At 32.3% G+C, this 18623-nt stretch overlaps 2 protein-coding genes and 1 long non-coding RNA gene across 4 annotated transcripts; 2 read left to right on the top strand and 1 right to left on the bottom strand.

Moving 5' to 3' along the window:
- Positions 1 to 424: 424 nt before the first annotated feature.
- On the top strand, positions 425 to 3770 carry LOC108450026 (NADPH:quinone oxidoreductase-like). Its single transcript, XM_017747454.2, has 4 exons — positions 425 to 1023; positions 1201 to 1392; positions 2370 to 2663; positions 3109 to 3770. Exons 1-4 carry the CDS (start codon positions 927 to 929, stop codon positions 3519 to 3521), a joined length of 996 nt encoding a protein of 331 aa, XP_017602943.1. The 5' UTR covers positions 425 to 926; the 3' UTR covers positions 3522 to 3770.
- A 1411-nt stretch (positions 3771 to 5181) lies between these two features.
- On the top strand, positions 5182 to 9778 carry LOC108452362 (phosphatidylinositol 4-phosphate 5-kinase 6-like). Of its 2 annotated transcripts, XM_053028681.1 has the most exons (9): positions 5182 to 6947; positions 7058 to 7225; positions 7348 to 7507; positions 7722 to 7838; positions 7947 to 8140; positions 8386 to 8507; positions 8603 to 8675; positions 8801 to 9257; positions 9620 to 9778. In XM_053028681.1, exons 1-8 carry the CDS (start codon positions 5830 to 5832, stop codon positions 9087 to 9089), a joined length of 2241 nt encoding a protein of 746 aa, XP_052884641.1. In that variant the 5' UTR covers positions 5182 to 5829; the 3' UTR covers positions 9090 to 9257; positions 9620 to 9778. The 2 variants fall into 2 exon arrangements, with proteins under 2 accessions (XP_052884641.1, XP_017605627.2); XM_017750138.2 differs by having other exon boundaries at positions 7348 to 7513; positions 8801 to 9778.
- A 5057-nt stretch (positions 9779 to 14835) lies between these two features.
- On the bottom strand, positions 14836 to 15430 carry LOC128292871 (uncharacterized). Its single transcript, XR_008282835.1, has 2 exons — positions 15227 to 15430; positions 14836 to 15126 (listed from the first exon to the last, which is right to left on the bottom strand). It is a non-coding gene; the product is annotated as an uncharacterized LOC128292871 (long non-coding RNA).
- Between the last annotated feature and the right edge of the window lie 3193 nt (positions 15431 to 18623).

Genomic DNA, 18623 nt, shown 5'->3' with positions numbered 1-18623 from the left:
CTATGACTACTTGTCCAACGTGAAAAGTTAGTTGGTCACATTAACTAGTTAATTTGTCACATTAGTGGTCTCGTAAAGACAGTAATAAAAAATATTAGTAAATGATTGATCACTTTTTGATAATGTTAGCGACTGTTTTGTTATTTTTTTAAAGTTGAGTGACTAAAATAAAACTAATGTGATTGATTTGTTAATAACCCAAAATTAAGTGGCTGTATATTTAATAATAAATTTTAATTTTAATATAATATTATATTCCTAAAAATACTAAAAAGCTAAAAGAGAAGATGAAATCCAAAACATCTATTTAAATTAAATATAACTTAGATAATATAATATTTAAATCTTAATAAAATAATTCCTAGAAAAATATAAATAATCACAAAAAATATTAATGATTCTTTAAAAAAAGTAGTTAAAAAGAAGAGGTTGTGAGGAGGATATTGAATGAGTGGCTAACATAATTATAATTACTTTTAAAAACACTTCATCGCTCCTACTTTTGGAAAGCACAGATGACAAGATATATTTTTAGAAATTGTTTCAATCAGATGGTCACAAATCTCTCTATCTACCTACCTCAAGTGACCAAAGATTTGCGTCTGATCAATCCCTTTCTCACCCTTCACTTCCTCTACATTCAAACAAGTCAAACACTGTTGGTTCTTTAGAACCGGTCGATTAAAGTCCCATAGGAGGTGTGAAGGATACAGCTCTCTCATTAAGTAGGAGCTGCTCCACCGTCTGATAGATGTAGGAGAGCCGCACGCGTGGCACCCATGTAGAGATTGTGATTAATATTTCATCTTTAATGGCATCTATTTATTATTTTTCAAAAAAAAAAAAACAAGTCAATACTCAAGCAAGTAACTTACGCACTCAAGCAGAGGAGAAGCCTGGAGAGAGTTCTGAGAAATTACAGAGCAATGGAAGCCATGGCAGCAGCGAAACCAGTGATCAAAGTAGCTGCCCTTTGTGGGTCTTTAAGGGAAGGCTCTTACAATAGAGGCTTACTTCGTTATGGTAAGGTTCTTTTGCAAATTGACGTCCAAATGGATGTTCTTGTTTTGGTTTCTGGGAAATACTCTTTTGGGTTTTTGTTTTTTTTACCCCCTTCAGCTATTGACGTCTAAAGGAATATTCTTGTTTTAGTTTCTGGGAAAAAAATATTGATTTGGGTTTTGTGTTTTTTTGTTTCAGCAATGGAGCTAACTAAGGAAGAGATTGATGGGATTCAGATTGATTACATTGACATTTCGCCACTTCCTATGCTCAACACTGACCTCGAGGTTAATGGAAAGTATCCGCCTGTTGTCGAGGCTTTCAGGCAGAGGATTTTGGCGGCTGATAGCATCCTATTTGCTTCCCCTGAGTACAACTACTCTGTTACTGGTATTAAGCATTCAAAAGTATTTCTTGGCCACTAAAGTATTTTGGGATTTCATTTATTTAAATTTTCTATAATTTATGCTATGATATACGCACAACTTCCTCCACAATGTTCAAAGTTGTCACCATGAATGTTAATTTTGGCGAGTTGGAAACACTTTTGACATTTCATCAAAAGTTCTAAAAAGAAAAGCTTAATTTTGACAATGTGGGGGAATTGTGAGTTAGTCAGGGTGTATTAAAGTGTAAAATAGAGAATCTTTTTTGAGCTGAAAATATGGTATATGTGAGGTTGGGGTGATTGTTCATTTAATTTCATAGGTGGAAGAAGGCGTAAATTTTATTTTATTTTATTTTATCAATACAAAGTTCAAAATTTTTTAGCTGAAGATGTAAAGAGTGAAATGTTTTAGTCTATCTTGATTTTAAAAGGATCTATTCATGTTTTTCACAGTAATCAGTTGGTTTGGAGTATATTGAATTTTCTCTTATTTAACACAGAATAAGGTTTATTGGATTTTCTTTTCTGTTCAGAATAGGTGGGGTGTGAATATGATGCATCTTAAGAAGAGTGCCTCAAAGTATTAAATACTCAAACAGTAGAATAAACACCCTAAATTTAATTTCACTTCCTTGGAATTCTTATATGTGAAGAATTTTGATTAGATGTAAGCCTTTCGAGGTCCCGTAGTTTGAAACCACTCTACACTGCAAGCTGATAGAAGGCTGCTTGCCTTGCTTGGTTAGAAACTCCAATCAGTTGGGTACTTTTGTCATGTGTAAGGCAATTAAATGTCAGGTTTTGAATACTGTAGATGGTTTAGTCTGTTCTCCCAATTTTGGATTTCATCCCATTAACGTGGTTACAAGCTTATTAACTGGTTTGACCTTTTTGTTTTTATGTGATATTTGTAAGTCAGCATTGAAAGTTTTACATAAACAATCTTGTTAAAACTATATTGTTATCTGCTCTATTCTAGGACCCCTGAAGAATGCAATTGACTGGGCTTCTCGATCACCAAATGTTTTTGCCAATAAAGCTGCTGCCATTGTAAGTGTTGCAGGAAGCTTAGGTGGTGCGCGAGCACAATATCATTATCGCCAGATTGGGGTTTATCTTGATCTTCATTTTATAAACAAACCTGAGTTTTTCTTGAATGCATATGAGTCTCCAGCGAAGTTTGATAGTGATGGCAACCTTATTGATCCAGCATCCAAGAAGAGAATGAAAAATGTTCTTCTTGCATTGCAAGCCTTTACTCTGCAACTCCGAGGTAAGTGCTGAGTAATCGAGTCACTTAGGCTTTTCTTGATTGTTTTACTGTTATTATGATGGATAAGAATTTGCTGTTCCAGTAATAGTAATAATATGCATTGGACCATTGTTACTATCCACTGCCTTTCAAACAGCTACCGATTTGGTGAAGTCATACACTTTGCCAGTGTGATGTCGGTTATTTCTAAGCCTTTGTTTAAGTCATAAAATTCTCGTTTATAAAAGATGCTGACCTGAATACTGCCACTATTTTCCTCGATCTGTTTTCAAACTTTGGTTAAAACTTAAATCACTGAAAGCAATGGTTGGAAAGTAATGTGAATTAAACAAAAGCATCCAAGAGGTAAAGATTCTGTTTATGCATTTAGTCTTGTGTTTTTTGGTTTCTAAGGTGACATTTGTCAAGCCTTCTTTCACTCGCTAATTGACCTCTATTGATGCAGGCTGCAATTTCAATCTCTCAACAACATCCGAGTTCCCAAGGCAGATTGGCAGATTATCTGAGGAAGGACATGTCTTAACACCATGCACCGAAGGAAGCCTTGCTCCACCATTCCCTGCTAGCACAAGGTACAAGCTTGGAAGAACATCTGAAACATATGATTGGTATGATTTGGAGACCTGCAACAACGAAAGAAGTGTTCTTAGTCAGTTTCAAAACGAGAATTTCAGTCTCAAGAATAAAAGGTACACTCCTAATGTAAGGGAAAGGATGTATAAATTGGGATTGGTTGCATCTTGGGTGTTTTTCCTTATCGTAATCATGCTCAATAATTGGGTTAATAGCATCGAGGATGCTTGCTGCAAGAGGAATGTGTTTGGCAGGAGCCTTGATCTCTGGGTGGCCCATAGTTAAGAATGTTACGGACAGTCACCATTTTAGATTCTCGGGTTCATATGCAGTCGATTTCGAAATAGAAGCATGCATGAAAGCATTGCTAGAATTAAGCCAATCTATGAAACTTGGTTTAAGTTGAGATGCTGTTTGTAAGTAGAAGCATTGTTGCTGCTTTTGGCCTGTGCTTTAATGGAAGTCAACTTTTATAATTCCAAAAGTGGTAACTTTTCATGGTCAGCGCAATAAATACCTTCGTTTTCATTTAAATTTTCTCTTTTTAGTGTAACTAAGAATTTTTTCCCACAATGAAATCAACTCCTATTGTGACTGAAGCTCAAGAATTAGGCTTAATTTGATTGACAAATAGTTATATAGTCAAGATATTAAAATGATTGAATTTCATGTGCTAACTTGATGGTGTTCATTGTGGTTTGGGGTTCGAATTGCGTCCTATTCTTATTAGGATTTAATGAAAAAGTTGAGTAAACTTTTGCTGTTATATACGACATTGTAGCTATTGTTCCTCTTTTGCAGTAAATTTGTTTTCACCCGAAATCATTGCAAAACAAACTCCTCTCTTTAACTAAATGCCCACTATTTTTTTTTTTATCTTAAATCATTCTCCTAATTTTTCTTTTATCCATATTTGATGAAGTTTTATAAAAATTAATTAATTTAAAATTTTATGATTTTGGTAACGTGTTGAAGTGCTTTCTTATCCTTTTTACAAATCTAGATTGAATAATAACAAGGGGTTAATTGCTTTAGCAAATTAAAATTGTGTTTAAAATTATGAGCAAATTGCATAAAATGTAACATATAAATATGAATACCAAGAATATTTACACAACTTGATTTTATTCTACGTTTGTGTGTAATGATTCACTATGTTTCTCACAGTATAATTAATGTTTTAAGTCATAATATTAGTCTAACATTCACCAATTCACTAATTTAGTGACCTCACTATTATATAAATACTAGATTACTCTCTCACTAAATTTCTCACTCGAAATCTTAGTTTTGCAACTCGAGAGACTCTCACGATTGCTTAAAAAGATAAAATATAAATATAGATTCCTAACTTGTCCAAATTTGTACCCTAACAAACTCTCAAAGTCTTGGGTTACTCTCTTAACCTTTCTTTAACCCATAATTTATACCATACTTTTAATTTTTATTTATATAAGAATTATAATATAATCAATTTTCTATAAAATAAAGTTAAAATCAACTTTTAAATTTTTATAAAAGTCTTGATGTAACTATAAATAATGATTTTACTTATTCCAAGAGACTAATATCTAAGCCTTCAATTGGTTTTCATATTTTGAGTTTTAACTCATTCAAATATGTTGAAAGCAAATAGCCCAATACATTTTTTTTCTAATGTTTACCAGCTCTTAAGTATGGTAATAAAACAATGTCTATTATGTCCACTGTTTCAACTATAGAAAAACCACAAAATTCACATTACCTGTCTGACATAGATATTTCATTTCAAAATTTTATTAATAATTAATGGAATTTAATATTTTAATCTCTTGATTTTATATTAACAAAAATAGTGAAGTCAAAGGTAAACAATATTTAAACCTAAAATACATGTATTGACTTTTGTACTTTATGTTTTTAAGAAGATAAATGATTACAATTAATATACAATTTAGACAACCTAAGAGGAAAACACGATTAAGACATAAAGAACTAAAATTAGTCATAATTGGGAGGTTTTGAACAGTCTAAAAATGGCAATTGCATTCATCAGTTCACCTTATCACCATTACAATTTATAATCTCCCACCAATTGTTTGGTTTCCTAGACATTTTAGGAGCTAAATCCGGAAATCACACGAAAAATTTTTTGTTTGTTTTTTTGCTCTACCCCATCCAAACCAACCCAAAAAGAAAAAAAAGAAAAGAAAAATTTCCCAGAAACAAAGAGAGAAAAAGAAAAATGAATCCATTCCTCTCCAATCCAACAGCTCCCATTTCTTTGTAATTTTATTTTTCATTATTTGAAAAATACTCATTTCTTAAAGCCAACTTGACAATCCAAAAAGGAAAAAAAAGAAAAGATTGGATTTTTGGGTTGGGTTTTTTGTATTTCCCTCCATTTTCTCTCTTCGGGGGTCAATTTAGTGCTTTTCTTTGTTTCTTAAAATTTTCAAGTTCCCACATTGATGCAATAGGAAGACAGAAGAACAGAGATAGTTATAAATTTTTGATCTTTGGGTTTATTAGTGGTTAAAGGAAGGAAAATAGGAATTTGTAGTTTGAAAAAGGATAATAACCTTTTTATTTCTTTTATATATAGAATGAACAGATGAGCAAAAAACTTGGCTTTAGAAAGGCCTTGGAAACTAGACTAAAGAAATCACAAGTTGCTGCAAAGAAGAAAGCAATCAGCATATTTACAGCTATGTCTGTAGCTCATGTTGATGATGAAGAGTTAACCCCTGGTGAAGTTCGCAATATTGAAAAAGCCCTTCCAAGAGGTGATATTTATACAGGCCAATGGTGTGATAATTTGCCCCATGGTGATGGTAAGTTTTTATGGACGGATGGATGTATGTATGTGGGTGAATGGTATAAAGGAAAGATGACGGGGAAAGGCAAATTCTCTTGGCCTTCAGGTGCTACCTATGAAGGTGAATTCAAGAGTGGTTTCATGGATGGCAAAGGGACTTACACGGGTTGTTCAGGGGATACATACAAAGGGTCTTGGGTTATGAACTTCAAACAAGGAGAAGGGGCACATAGTTTTTCCAGTGGGGATCGGTATGAAGGCGAATGGCGCCGTGGGTTGCCAGATGGACAAGGGAGGTACCAATGGAAGAATGGGAACCATTACATGGGTCAATGGAGGAATGGATTGATGCATGGCAATGGAACCATGATTTGGAGAAATGGGAACAGATATGATGGTACCTGGGAAGATGGTTTTCCTAGAGGAAATGGTAATTTCAAATGGCCAGATGGGAGCCTTTATGTTGGTATTTGGACTAAAGATGGTAAGGATCAAAATGGAACCTATTATCCAGCTGGTTCTCCATCTGAGAATCTAGATTGGGATCCTCAGCAAGTGTTTTTAGAGGATTTGAAAGATGCCAAGATATGCACCGGTGAAAATGTGTCCATTTTGCCATCACAAAAGATGCCAAATTGGTCCGCCATGGCTAAGAGGAGTGAAGGGAGGCAAAGGAGAATGGTTGATAGGAAGTCCAAAAATCTTAGTTATGGTTCCGATATAACTGATGTTTCAACTGCAGGTGAAGGGGATTCAAAGGTTCAAGATGTAGTTGTAAGAAATCCTAACCCTGAAAATTCAGATATAAGACAGAGTAGGCCACAGTTTAAGAAGATAATGAAAAAGCAAGGCCAGACCATATCCAAAGGCCACAAGCATTATGATCTAATGCTCAATTTGCAACTAGGTATCAGGTACTAGTGATTTCTTTTACCTCTATTGTTGCATTGTCTTATAGCTTATGCCGATGCTTGTACGGAGTTTACGTCCTAATTATGTTTTGTTTTCTCTGTTTACACTGTAGACACTCTGTTGGAAGGCCTGGTCCGGTTGTATCCCTTGATCTAAGGCCTTCGGCTTTTGATCCGAAAGAAAAAGTATGGACCAAATTTCCGCCCGAAGGATCCAAGCACACTCCACCACATCAGTCTTGTGATTTCAGGTGGAAGGATTACTGTCCACTTGTGTTCAGGTTAGAAACATGACCATCTACCGTAGCTTAATTGTGAAATTAGTTGTAAGCAAATGTAAAAAAACCAATTTGTTAGATGATAGTAGTATTTCCTGACATCATATTGTTTTGTACATTTCCAGGACCCTTAGGAAATTGTTCAATGTGGATGCAGCTGATTACATGCTTTCGATATGTGGGAACGATGCCCTTCGGGAATTATCATCCCCCGGAAAAAGTGGAATGTTCTTTTACTTGACCAATGATGACAGATACATGATAAAGACAATGAAGAAGGCAGAAGTAAAAGTGTGTTGTATTTGTTTCTTTTGCATTTTTGTAGTTGAATTTGGAAACTATAAGCTAGCTTTGCAGTATGAACTATAAATTGACTAAATTTCCGTAGATGACAATAGTTGGTCCTCACCAATCAGAAGTTCATGAATTTTCTGATTTCCAGGAACTGTTTGTATAAATTATAAACTGCACTAATTACTCTTAATGATTCATGTTGCAGGTTCTCATAAGGATGCTCCCAGCCTACTATAATCATGTTCGGTCGTTTCAGAACACTTTAGTCACCAAATTTTTTGGTCTTCACTGTGTGAAACTGACCGGGACATCCCAGAAGAAGGTAATATCAATGTTACACAATTTTCAACATCAAACATAAACATGCTTCAAAGTTGTAAGATTTTAGAAACCAATCTCATACTTTCTTCATTTGGGATCGATGAGTCAGGTGCGCTTTGTTATAATGGAGAATCTGTTCTGTACTCACTATGCCATTCATAGGCGCTTTGACTTGAAAGGTTCGTCACATGGTCGCACATCTTCTAAACCTGAATCAGAAGTTGATCCGACAACAACCCTCAAAGACCTTGATCTCAATTATATATTTCGATTGCAGAAACTATGGTTCCAAGAGTTTTGCAGGTGATTATCTTTTCTATTAACCTCTTTCTAGTACTATGTCAATATTCCCCTCTTGTTCGTTCCATAACATTTGTTTTGTAACATGCATCTGAATTGATACTCGGTTTAATTTTATCGACAATCTCTAAAGGACGCAGTTAGAGGCCAAACCATTGTTTGAATCAATTGTGCCTTCAAAGTTTGATCAGATTTGTTGAATGAAAATATAATCTTCTTTGTGGTTGTTTTGGGTGATTTTCATGCAGGCAAGTCGACCGAGATTGTGACTTTCTCGAACAGGAGAGAATTATGGACTATAGTCTGCTGATTGGTTTTCATTTTCGAGAAGTTTCCTCACCTTGTGGTTCTGATGTTCCCACGCCTACTGGTGATTTCTAGTGTTCTTTGGAACTTAAATTTTCCTTGACTATGTTATCAGGGATTTCTTATCTGATTAAGATATGTTTTGGACTTAACTTGCAGGAAATCAAGATCCTCTAACCGAAGACGCTCCTCGGCTATCTCAAGCTAGCAAGGATCAGTTTCCTAGTGATCAGTAATATGAATATCTTCATGTTTTACCTGTGTTTGTTTGTGTTCTTCCTTTTCTTTGTTCAACAAAAAGAAAAAAAAAAAAAACAGAGAAAAGTCGAATTTGATGATCTTTCAATATGATTGCAGGTGGTCTTCTGTTAGGTTAGGTACTAACATGCCTGCTCGGGCTGAAAAGACGGTGAGAAAATCGGATTCTGATTCTCAGCTAGTTGGAGAACCAACTGGTGTATTCTATGATGTAATCCTCTTCTTCGGTATAATCGACATTCTACAAGACTACGATATTACCAAGAAGCTCGAGCACGCATATAAATCGATGCAGTATGATCCGACATCGATTTCAGCCGTTGATCCTAAGCAATATTCAAAACGCTTTCGGGACTTTATTTTCAAAGTTTTTGTAGAGGACACTTGAGAAAAGAGTTATATTTCAACCAGATCTTCAACTTCGAAAAACGGTGTCCTTTCATGCACATTCAATCAGTTTTATGAAGGTTTGAGTGTTTAGATGAAGAAGATTATCACCTCGGTCATTGACATGGCTATGGAGGACGATTCATGGCGGCACTGGACACAATTCAGGGTTAGTTTCTCACTACACTTTCTTCATCTCACTCACTTAACAGTTGAAGATATATGATAGGTTATTGTCGAGTTCTATTTTACTCGAACTCTGACATGAGCGTCGGATACGGGTATGTTCAACTTTCCTAAGATTTTCTTTTATGTATTGGAGGGTTTTTGGAGGGTGATATCCTCGTACCCATATCCAGATATGTGTTGGCTCAGAAAAACAAAGAGTCGGGGCGACATAAATCAAATTGTATGTTTACCCTTGTAACAAGACTCACTAAAGATTGCTTCCAATGTGTCAATGAATTGGGCAAAAATATGAATTTGATTCATTTTGCATCAAACCTTTCTTCTTTGTTTTTTTCTTAGTAGGTGAGGAGACCTTGAGTTCGGCTTGAGATAGTAATGTAGAGAAAGAGATCTAACATTTAATTGCTTACTGAAGATGGAAATTTTTTGTTGCATCTTGTATATAGGGTGTAAACGAAATTCTTTATCAATTTATTCGATTTCGATTCGAGAAATTAAAAATTGAGCTTTTGAGCTTTAAATTTGTATATTTTAATGTTTGATTTGAGTGATTTGATTATGTTTTAGCAATTTAATGATTCAATTTCATAAATAAAAATATTTTTATTAAGTAGATGAGTTTAATCTATGAATTTGAACAATTCGAACTATGTTTGAATTTAAAACCTTGTTCTATAAAATAGACTTGAGTGGAATCCAAAAGTTTCAAACCTCAAATTCAGAGTTGGAAAACTACTTTCATTATGGATCGATAATTTAAGTCCTAAATTTTGATCATATAAATTATTAATTTAAAAATAAGTTTACACCTATAACTACAGATACAATCACAAGTAATAAATTGAAAATTGAAAATTGAATTGAAAATTAAAATAAATCCGGACTTATGCTAGAATAAATATGCATTTATGTATGATGGAAATCATATTTGATCACTCAAAATTTTACGACTTACGGAAAGTAAAAATAAAGTAGATAAATTTGAAGTGAATGGATACTTAGAAATAAAATAAGAAAAATTGAATTTGATTAATTCAACTAACAAGGTTTTGAAACAATTAAAAAATTTTAAAAATGAAACCATTTATTATGAGCAACAAAGAATGATTAATCAAGTCCAACAATGAATATTTTATTTTGTGACAAGAATATAATTAAAAAACTAGCTACAAGAACTTAAACCCTTTCCCCAAACGGGAGATCTTCTAACAGTTGCACTCCATGCCTTCTCTCATGGACCATCTTTACCAATTTATCCACATATTGATTATCTTCTTTAGATATGTGTATAATACTCCAACGACTAAATCGGAATAGCATTTGTTGAATTCTCCTACACAGAGCGGAATTGGAACCCTCCAAAGAACTATCCTACAAGTCCTTAACCGTCTCAAGACTATTAGACTGGATTAACACATTATCATAACCTCGATTGAGTAAAAGGGTCAACCCATACAAGATGACCCACAACTCCGCGTAAAAAACTGAACAACTCCACAAGTATTTGTTAAACCCAAATATCCACTCCTCATAATGATCCCACACAATTCCCCCTGTTGCAGCAAAACTCGCGTCATGATTAACTGAACCATCAGTGTACAAACGAACCCAATTCCCGACAAAATTTTGACAAGGTAACGCTCATTTCAACTCAATCGCCATCTCTCTATCTATCGATATATACTGTTTAGCCCAACTATAGGAGGCTTTAATGATATCACTACCGCTCCCGGATGTGCCTTGAAAAATGAAGAGATTCTAATTCTTCAAGATAAGCTATGTTATAATCCCAAAAAGGCAATTCCAATCAACACCATCCAGGGAAAAATCATGACAATCTTGTAAATTGGCATTAACCCATTCCTACAAATTTCCATAATAAAATCGATCCTGCCTTACAGGGATTAACTGATTCCAAATATTCCGCACGGTAAGACAATCTCTTATAACATGTAACACGCCCTTAGAACTATGCCAACAATAAATTTTCCAACAAGCATTACAAAAAGTTCTAAGAACTTTGAATAGTTCTTTAATAAAAGTTACGTTTACACACCATTAATACTAATATTGGCATTTTTAAGTGATGAGAGAAATAACTAATTAGAATTATTTTTTTTACCTTGTAGGCATTATTTTTCTTCCAAAAATAATTAAAAAATACTCATGGTTGAAAGTTAATTAATATTATCAATTCAAAATTAATATTATCAATTCAAACATTAAATTTATTAATATTATTGCACATTATAAAATATTATATATATTAATATTTTATTTCAATGGTTGAAAATATTTTTATAAAAAATTAATTTATATCAAATTTTACGTGCATTATTTATATAATTGGAATATAAAATATTATAAAAACTGTAATTTTATTAAAGTAATAAATTTTATCAAATACATTTCAAAGGCTTTTTTATTATTTAAATAATACAAAAAATAAAATTAATAACTGGCTTACCATAATGGTATGGTTTTACTGGTGTCACCTGTTAAATTGGCGACATCGGATTGGTGTCGTCTATCAAATTAGCGGCACCAGACTGGTGCAGCCTTTTAAATTGGCAGCACCGAATTGAAATGTAATGGTCTAAAGTATTCAGGGATTTGATATGCAATATTTCCATTTTGAGTGGTTGTTGAAAAAAAAGTGAAAGGGTGCGGCCTCACAGTGTGGCGACACCAAACGTTAAATGTGGCTAATTGTCTTGTAAGCCCTTCTTATTTATTATTTTATTTTTATTATTTTATTTTTCAAAATAAGTAAAATTTTGGAGGTCGTTAGTTTATAGAAAGAAAATCAATTACAATCGTGACTTTAAATACATTATTAGAGTTGTGTGATTTGAATCATTCACTTGTTAAAGAAATAAAATACAGGGACAAAACATGGAAATCATATAGAACTACACTTATTCTATTTGACATTGATTAGAATAGAATTTTTCAACCTTTAATTAGATTAAGTCGATTTCCTCTTATATTATTCGGTTTTCAACATTAGTGAATTTCTCCTTCTCTTCCAGTGATTTTTTCCCGAGAGGGTTTTCACGTAAAATTTATGTGTTTTATTTTTCTTTTCTTATTGTTTTGCGATCGTTCTATTGCCATATTGACGTTTATTATAACAATCGTAATATGGAATTTAATTATTACTATTTAGAATTATTATTGTAAAGAGATTTTCAATGGATTTAATCTATCTTCTCTTGGGTACGATCCTTAGAATGCTTTCTTGTATTCCGTTGTAACACAAATACTATATTATAATTTGACTCGTATACTTGTATATTTTTAGTATAATAATTTTCAGTCAAATGTTTACACATTTGACAATGGTCATACATAAACTAATTAAATAAGCTCCCATAATTATAAATTTATAAAAATTACATGAAATTAAGTTAATTACCTTATAATTTGAATAGGCCGAATGTACGAGAAGTTTGAAGTTTTTCTTCTTTTCTTCTTAAGGAAGACGGTGGAACAAGATGATATTTTACCTTTCATCTACTAAGGTAATATTTATATTTAATTTAATCTTTAATTAAACTAATTAATCTATTTTTATTCTTTAAAGATTATTAGATGATTGTTATCTACATGTCCAATCATTTTGTAAATTAAAATTCAATAGCGATTGGACTTTTACAATTTAGTCTCTAAGTTTTAATTAACTATTTTTTGCCTAAATTACTTAATCGATATTTATTTTATTTTAATTTTAACTCTGTAAATATTCCTATTTAATATTTATGGACTCAATTTATAGAAATGAGGTTCTGAAACCACATATTTCAACACCACTAATAATCGAATCATTACAATTCTCACCCTTAAAAAAATTTCTTCCTCAAAATTTACCATATTTCAGATGATGTACTGCTATATCAATTTCTCTTCTTTGACTATCCCTTACAATTGAACCACCACTAGGGGCGTAGCCAGGGAGGCTGGCATGGCCCCGGCCCCCCCTAAAATGGAAAATTTCATTTTAGGCTTTTGAAATTTTTTAAAATTTTAAATTAGTAAAGGTAAAATTGCACTTTGGCCCCTAAAATTATAAAAATTCAATTTAATCCTTTACAAATTATAAAAATATAAACTATAAAAAATTAAAATTTTATTCGATCCCCTAAAAAAAATTTTCTGGCTTCGCCCTTGACCACCACTGATAATTCCCTTACCTCTAACTACAGAAGTAGATCTCATAGCAGCAGAAACGTTGTTAATTATCTATTAGATTATCAGTAGAATCGCAGTATGGTGTTCTTAGTATTATGTTGATAATAAAAATACATATATATTATAATGCATGTGTTTATATTATTTATTAATTAATATGAGGTGAATGTTGTTATATATATATATATATATTAATTTAATTTCTGATATTCTAATCAAAGAAAAGATTGTATGAAACTGTGATTCCACGTCATTCATATCCCTTTCTGATAGGAAGATGACAACTTAAATTTTTCTCCTAATTTTTAACTTTTTCAGTTGTATTTGAAATTTTCAGGAAGAAAAAGCTAAGAATTAAGAGAAAAAATCTAATTTGTCATCTTCCTATTAAAATGGATATGAATAATTTGAATCCTTTCTCTTCTAATCTAAGATTGATGTGAGTGTATTTGGCTTGCTATTCGCTTCATATTATTATGTATGTACTTGGATATTGGTTTTAATCAATTTTAAAAATAAACTAACATTTTCTAAGTTAATGTAATTCATGATTCTTTCATTTTGTGAGGATTATAATTAAAAACGAAATATCCTTCACAAAATCAAATAAATATAAATAATTAAAATATAAATTTTTTAAATTTCCTCAATTTAAGAGACATGAGAAAGTATTATTTATTTATTTAGAAAATCCAATTCACTAAAAACCTTCCTAAATGTTTTAACTAGGGATTATAATTAAATCTTGAATTTTGAACTTCTATTTTAAAAGACTTGAGACAACAGGTAGTTAAAAGTACCAATTTTAAGCTACTTTCCTCACGTGTAATTTACTTTCGAACTCAATTTCATTTCACTCTGGTTTCTAAATGCAAATAAAAAATTATCTTAATTTAAGAAAGGTTTAAAAATTTCTTCTTAAAATGATAATTTCATAGATTACTAATTGCACCTAGCATAAAGATTAATGACGACTCTTATATTCTTAATTAAAAATTCAATGTTTTAAAAATTAAAAGTACATCTTCTTTTAAAATTATCGCTTCAAACTTGACTCGGGACAGGACCAAACAAAATTTAGTTATTACATTTTTTATTTTATATAGTTTAATAATCAAAATAATAAAAATTAAAATTCAGTGACCAAAATAAAACATAAATATTACTTTAATAACCATTTATGTACTTTACCCTACAAAATTATGCCTTTCTTAAAATTAATTTGACAAAGTGTTGGTTCGTGCAGACGGTGGCCATTAAGTTGTTTTAATTGGATATGTAAATTTGTGAAATTAAAAAAAGGGATAATGTATTATTTCCAGTTAACAAGAAAAAGGAAACAAGACGGAATTAAACACTGTTAATACTTGGAAAAAGAAACCTTTTATTATTGAAAAATTTCATTATTATAATGTATTCATAAATAAGGTTGAGATGATGAAATAGTGGGATTGTGTGAACTCAACCAATAGTAGGGATATTGGTTACATTGCCATGAGTGTCGACAATTACAAAAACACGATTGCAGCAAAAATTAGGAGGTCCAACTCTTCCTGATGTCAGTATTTCAGCTGTTACTTCTGGATTTTCTTTTTCGATTGTTGCTTTAGCCGCTGCTCCATTTTTACCCAACAGTTCAGGCCACCTCAATTTATGTCCTACAACATTCAAACAAATACACACACATATACATACATAATTGAGATTGCAACTTCAAAGGGGGAAAAATAGGAATTGAAAAGAGCGGATCGAATGTACCATGAGCGCAGCAAACAACATCAGCGCAAGTAACACTTGTTTTCTCCTTTCTAGGTACCCTTTGTTATGTTCAGATTCAACAGGTTTCTCTCTTATTTATACTACAATGTTACTATACTTGCTTACAGAAAGAAATATATTTATTTTGAATTTGTGGAATAATTTCTGAATAATTTAATCCTTCGGTTTCATTCCTAAACCTTTTTGTGTAAACGCATTTAGGTTACTCTAAACTAAATTAAACTTGCATTGATTCTTATCAAACTGATAGCGTTGAAGTAAAATCATTTTAATAAATGCACTTTTTAAATTTCCAGTCTATATGGAAAGCTTGATATCTCCGCTTTAGAATGCCTTTTTTAGCAATAGACAGATCTATGATACTGTGATTGTAGGAGTCGAAATTCTGAACACAATTTGGAGGAAAAAAAGTTAAGAAACATTTTAAATCAATTATGTAAATAACTAAATCATAAGAAAATTCGCGACACATGAAATGCACAATGAATATAAGCACCCATCTCATGGTTGCAGATCCATTAACAAAAGAGTTTGGGGGTTGGGCAGAACCAAAACAGACAATGTTGAGCATTCGATTATAGAGATTGAAGAAAGATAATTGAGAGTAGGGAAGTGGGTGAGACAGAAAAATTTTATGTGCAGATTAAGTGTGGTGTCCAAGCTTATGCATCTATTATTCTATTGGTATGGTTTTCGGATAACTTAGTTTGCCCATTCTGGTGGTCGCTTTTTGTTTCAAGATGAAATTAAATTTTAGGATGTGATGTATATAATAATTAGGTCGGTATGTGATTTAATTGTGACTTTGTGTGGTTATGGTTATTCTGGGGTGGCTTTAACTTGGGATGATAGAATGGGCTGTGGAGAGTTAAGTGATTGAAGGTGTTTGCATCACTTGCCAGTTTTGTTGTTCGACTTTAGTTGAAGTGTGTTTGATGTGAAGTCAATTTTGAATTTGAGTTTACTGATATAGTTAGAAATTAAGAGGATTGTGAGATCAATTTTTATTCAATTTGAATTGATTAGTTTTGGTAAAGTGGGATTTTAATTTTTGAAAGTGTGCTACTTACTTTATCTTCAGGTTGTGGTTCTTGATGCGGTCGTTGAGAGCACCAAAAATATCCTATCCCTATAAAATATTAAAAATAATAAAAATAATAGTATAAGGGAAGTAGAGTCAAATCTTCAGGGACTGGATTTGCACAATTGCTTGTTCCTCGAAATCCTGGTCAGAATCGTGGCCAAAAAAACTGCGTACCTGGAAAAGAAAAAAAAACAGAATTAAAAGTTTTGATCTGGAAAAATAAAATAAAAATAGAATTAAAAGTTTTGATTGGAATTTGAAAAATTTAAAATAATAGAAATAAATAAAGTTGAGGAAAATGTGTTCTTATAGAGAGATTCCAACCTCCGGTTGTCTCGATCCGCCTTGAGTTCTATCCTCAACTTGTAAGTAATCCTTCTCATACAGAATAAGCCAATTATATTGGAAGAGGACGCCTACGACCACCAGCTCCAAGAATTTAGGCTTACAATTTAGCAGAACTTGACTCTAGCCAAAGTCGCTTTTGTGGGATCATCTTATGCTAGATCATCACTTCTCAATGGCGAATCCCCCACTATTTTGTCTCTTGGGCTCGCCAACCTCTGATGCAGTAAGCTAACAAACCGACTGTGCAACCTTCCCAAAACATACAAAGCGGCCGCCTTTGCACATGTTGAAAAAATCACCTTTTAAGGGACATGGACAGAAGCGTCAGCCCTGTAATGTGGAGAAGCGATGAATATTCGTCGAGAAGGCTAAGTACGAATTTTAAGCCTCATGAACCCTTTTTGGGAACTTTGACAACCTTCGGCTAGATAGATTTAGTGGCTCATGATTTTTGGGGAAAAACAAATAAATATAATGGGAATGAAATTTTTATTGAAAGAAAATATGAAAAGAACAAAAGAGTTAAACTTTATGGGGAGAGAGTGTTTACGGGACAGATGATGTTCAATTTGAGTCACTCCATCCCCTATTTATAGTACTAGGAAATCTAGTTTAGTCCTACTTAAATTCTAAAAGATAAATACAGATAAATAAAGATAATTAAAGATAATTAAAGATAAATCCTAAAATTAAATGTAAATAATAATCCTTAATAATTATTCTAATATAATTAAACATTAAATAGAGTCTTATGCTATAAAATCTCTTCTTTTGCACTTTTGCCCTTATGTCTTCCATTCTTGCATTTTTGGCGCCACCTTTTTTCCTATGTCACATGTTGGCCCATTTTATCTTCAAATTTGCACTTTTTGCCTTTAAATTTTCTTTTTACCTCTAATTTAGTCCATGAAAGATAAAAGACCATAAATAGCTCAAATTAGTAGTGTCATACTCAAAATAAACATGCAATTAACACATAAAAATATGTCATTCTAGAGTATTATCAAATTCCCCCTACTTAGCCCATGCTTACCGTCAAGTATGGTTCCTATCCACTGTGAAATTTAGATCCTGGTATAAATGAAATACCATTCCAAAGTTTTATAAAAATTAGTCAAAATGCATATGAAAAATAAAGAGAACCCTTAGCTTGCTTTAAGCAAAATTGAAAAAGTATTCCAATTAACACACACAAAAATTAAGATTGGCTTGGATTATTTCATGAAAATTAGTTAATTTACCAAACCTATCAAGACACCCTATTTGTTTCTACCTTTAGTCCCCAAATTTTATTAACACGTCTTTTTTTTTAATTAATTAATTAATTAATTATTATTTTTTTAAGAATATATGGAACCTTTTGACGCGAAGAGAGATGACAACCAAGCACCCCACCCCGGTTACTCAGCCCAACATACTCTTAATTTTTATTTTTCTTAAGAACATATCGAACCTTTTGACGTGAAAAAAGATTACTGCCAAGCACCTCACCCCGATTACTTAGCCCAACACATTCTTAAAAATTAATTCTAGTTAGCGGAGTTTTACCTAACACGTCACACAACCTTTTGACGCAAAATAGGATGACAACCCAAGCACCCTACCCCGGTTACTCAGCTAGTCACGTCTTAAGTTGCGCTCATAATCACGAAAACATTATTATTAAATGAAATTTTAATTTTGGAGGACTTAGGAGCAACAATTAAGTGTCAAAAATAAGTTTCAGCAACAACCTTAATAGTCATGAACATATTTTAAGCATACAATTGCATTAAGTGTCCTTTTTGTATTTAGACTTAATCAAATTTACTAAAAGCAAAATAGGGTTAACCCTATTAATCATAATTATTTAACATAATATAAATAAAACAATGGAGATGAAATCAATTAGGCAAAATCATAACTAACTCAGTAGACAAAAAGCATGCATGTGGGTAAAACATT

This window comes from Gossypium arboreum, chromosome 5 (genome assembly GCF_025698485.1).
Source record: "Gossypium arboreum isolate Shixiya-1 chromosome 5, ASM2569848v2, whole genome shotgun sequence".
NCBI lineage: Eukaryota > Viridiplantae > Streptophyta > Magnoliopsida > Malvales > Malvaceae > Gossypium > Gossypium arboreum.
This window is presented reverse-complemented; position numbering and strand designations above follow the sequence as displayed.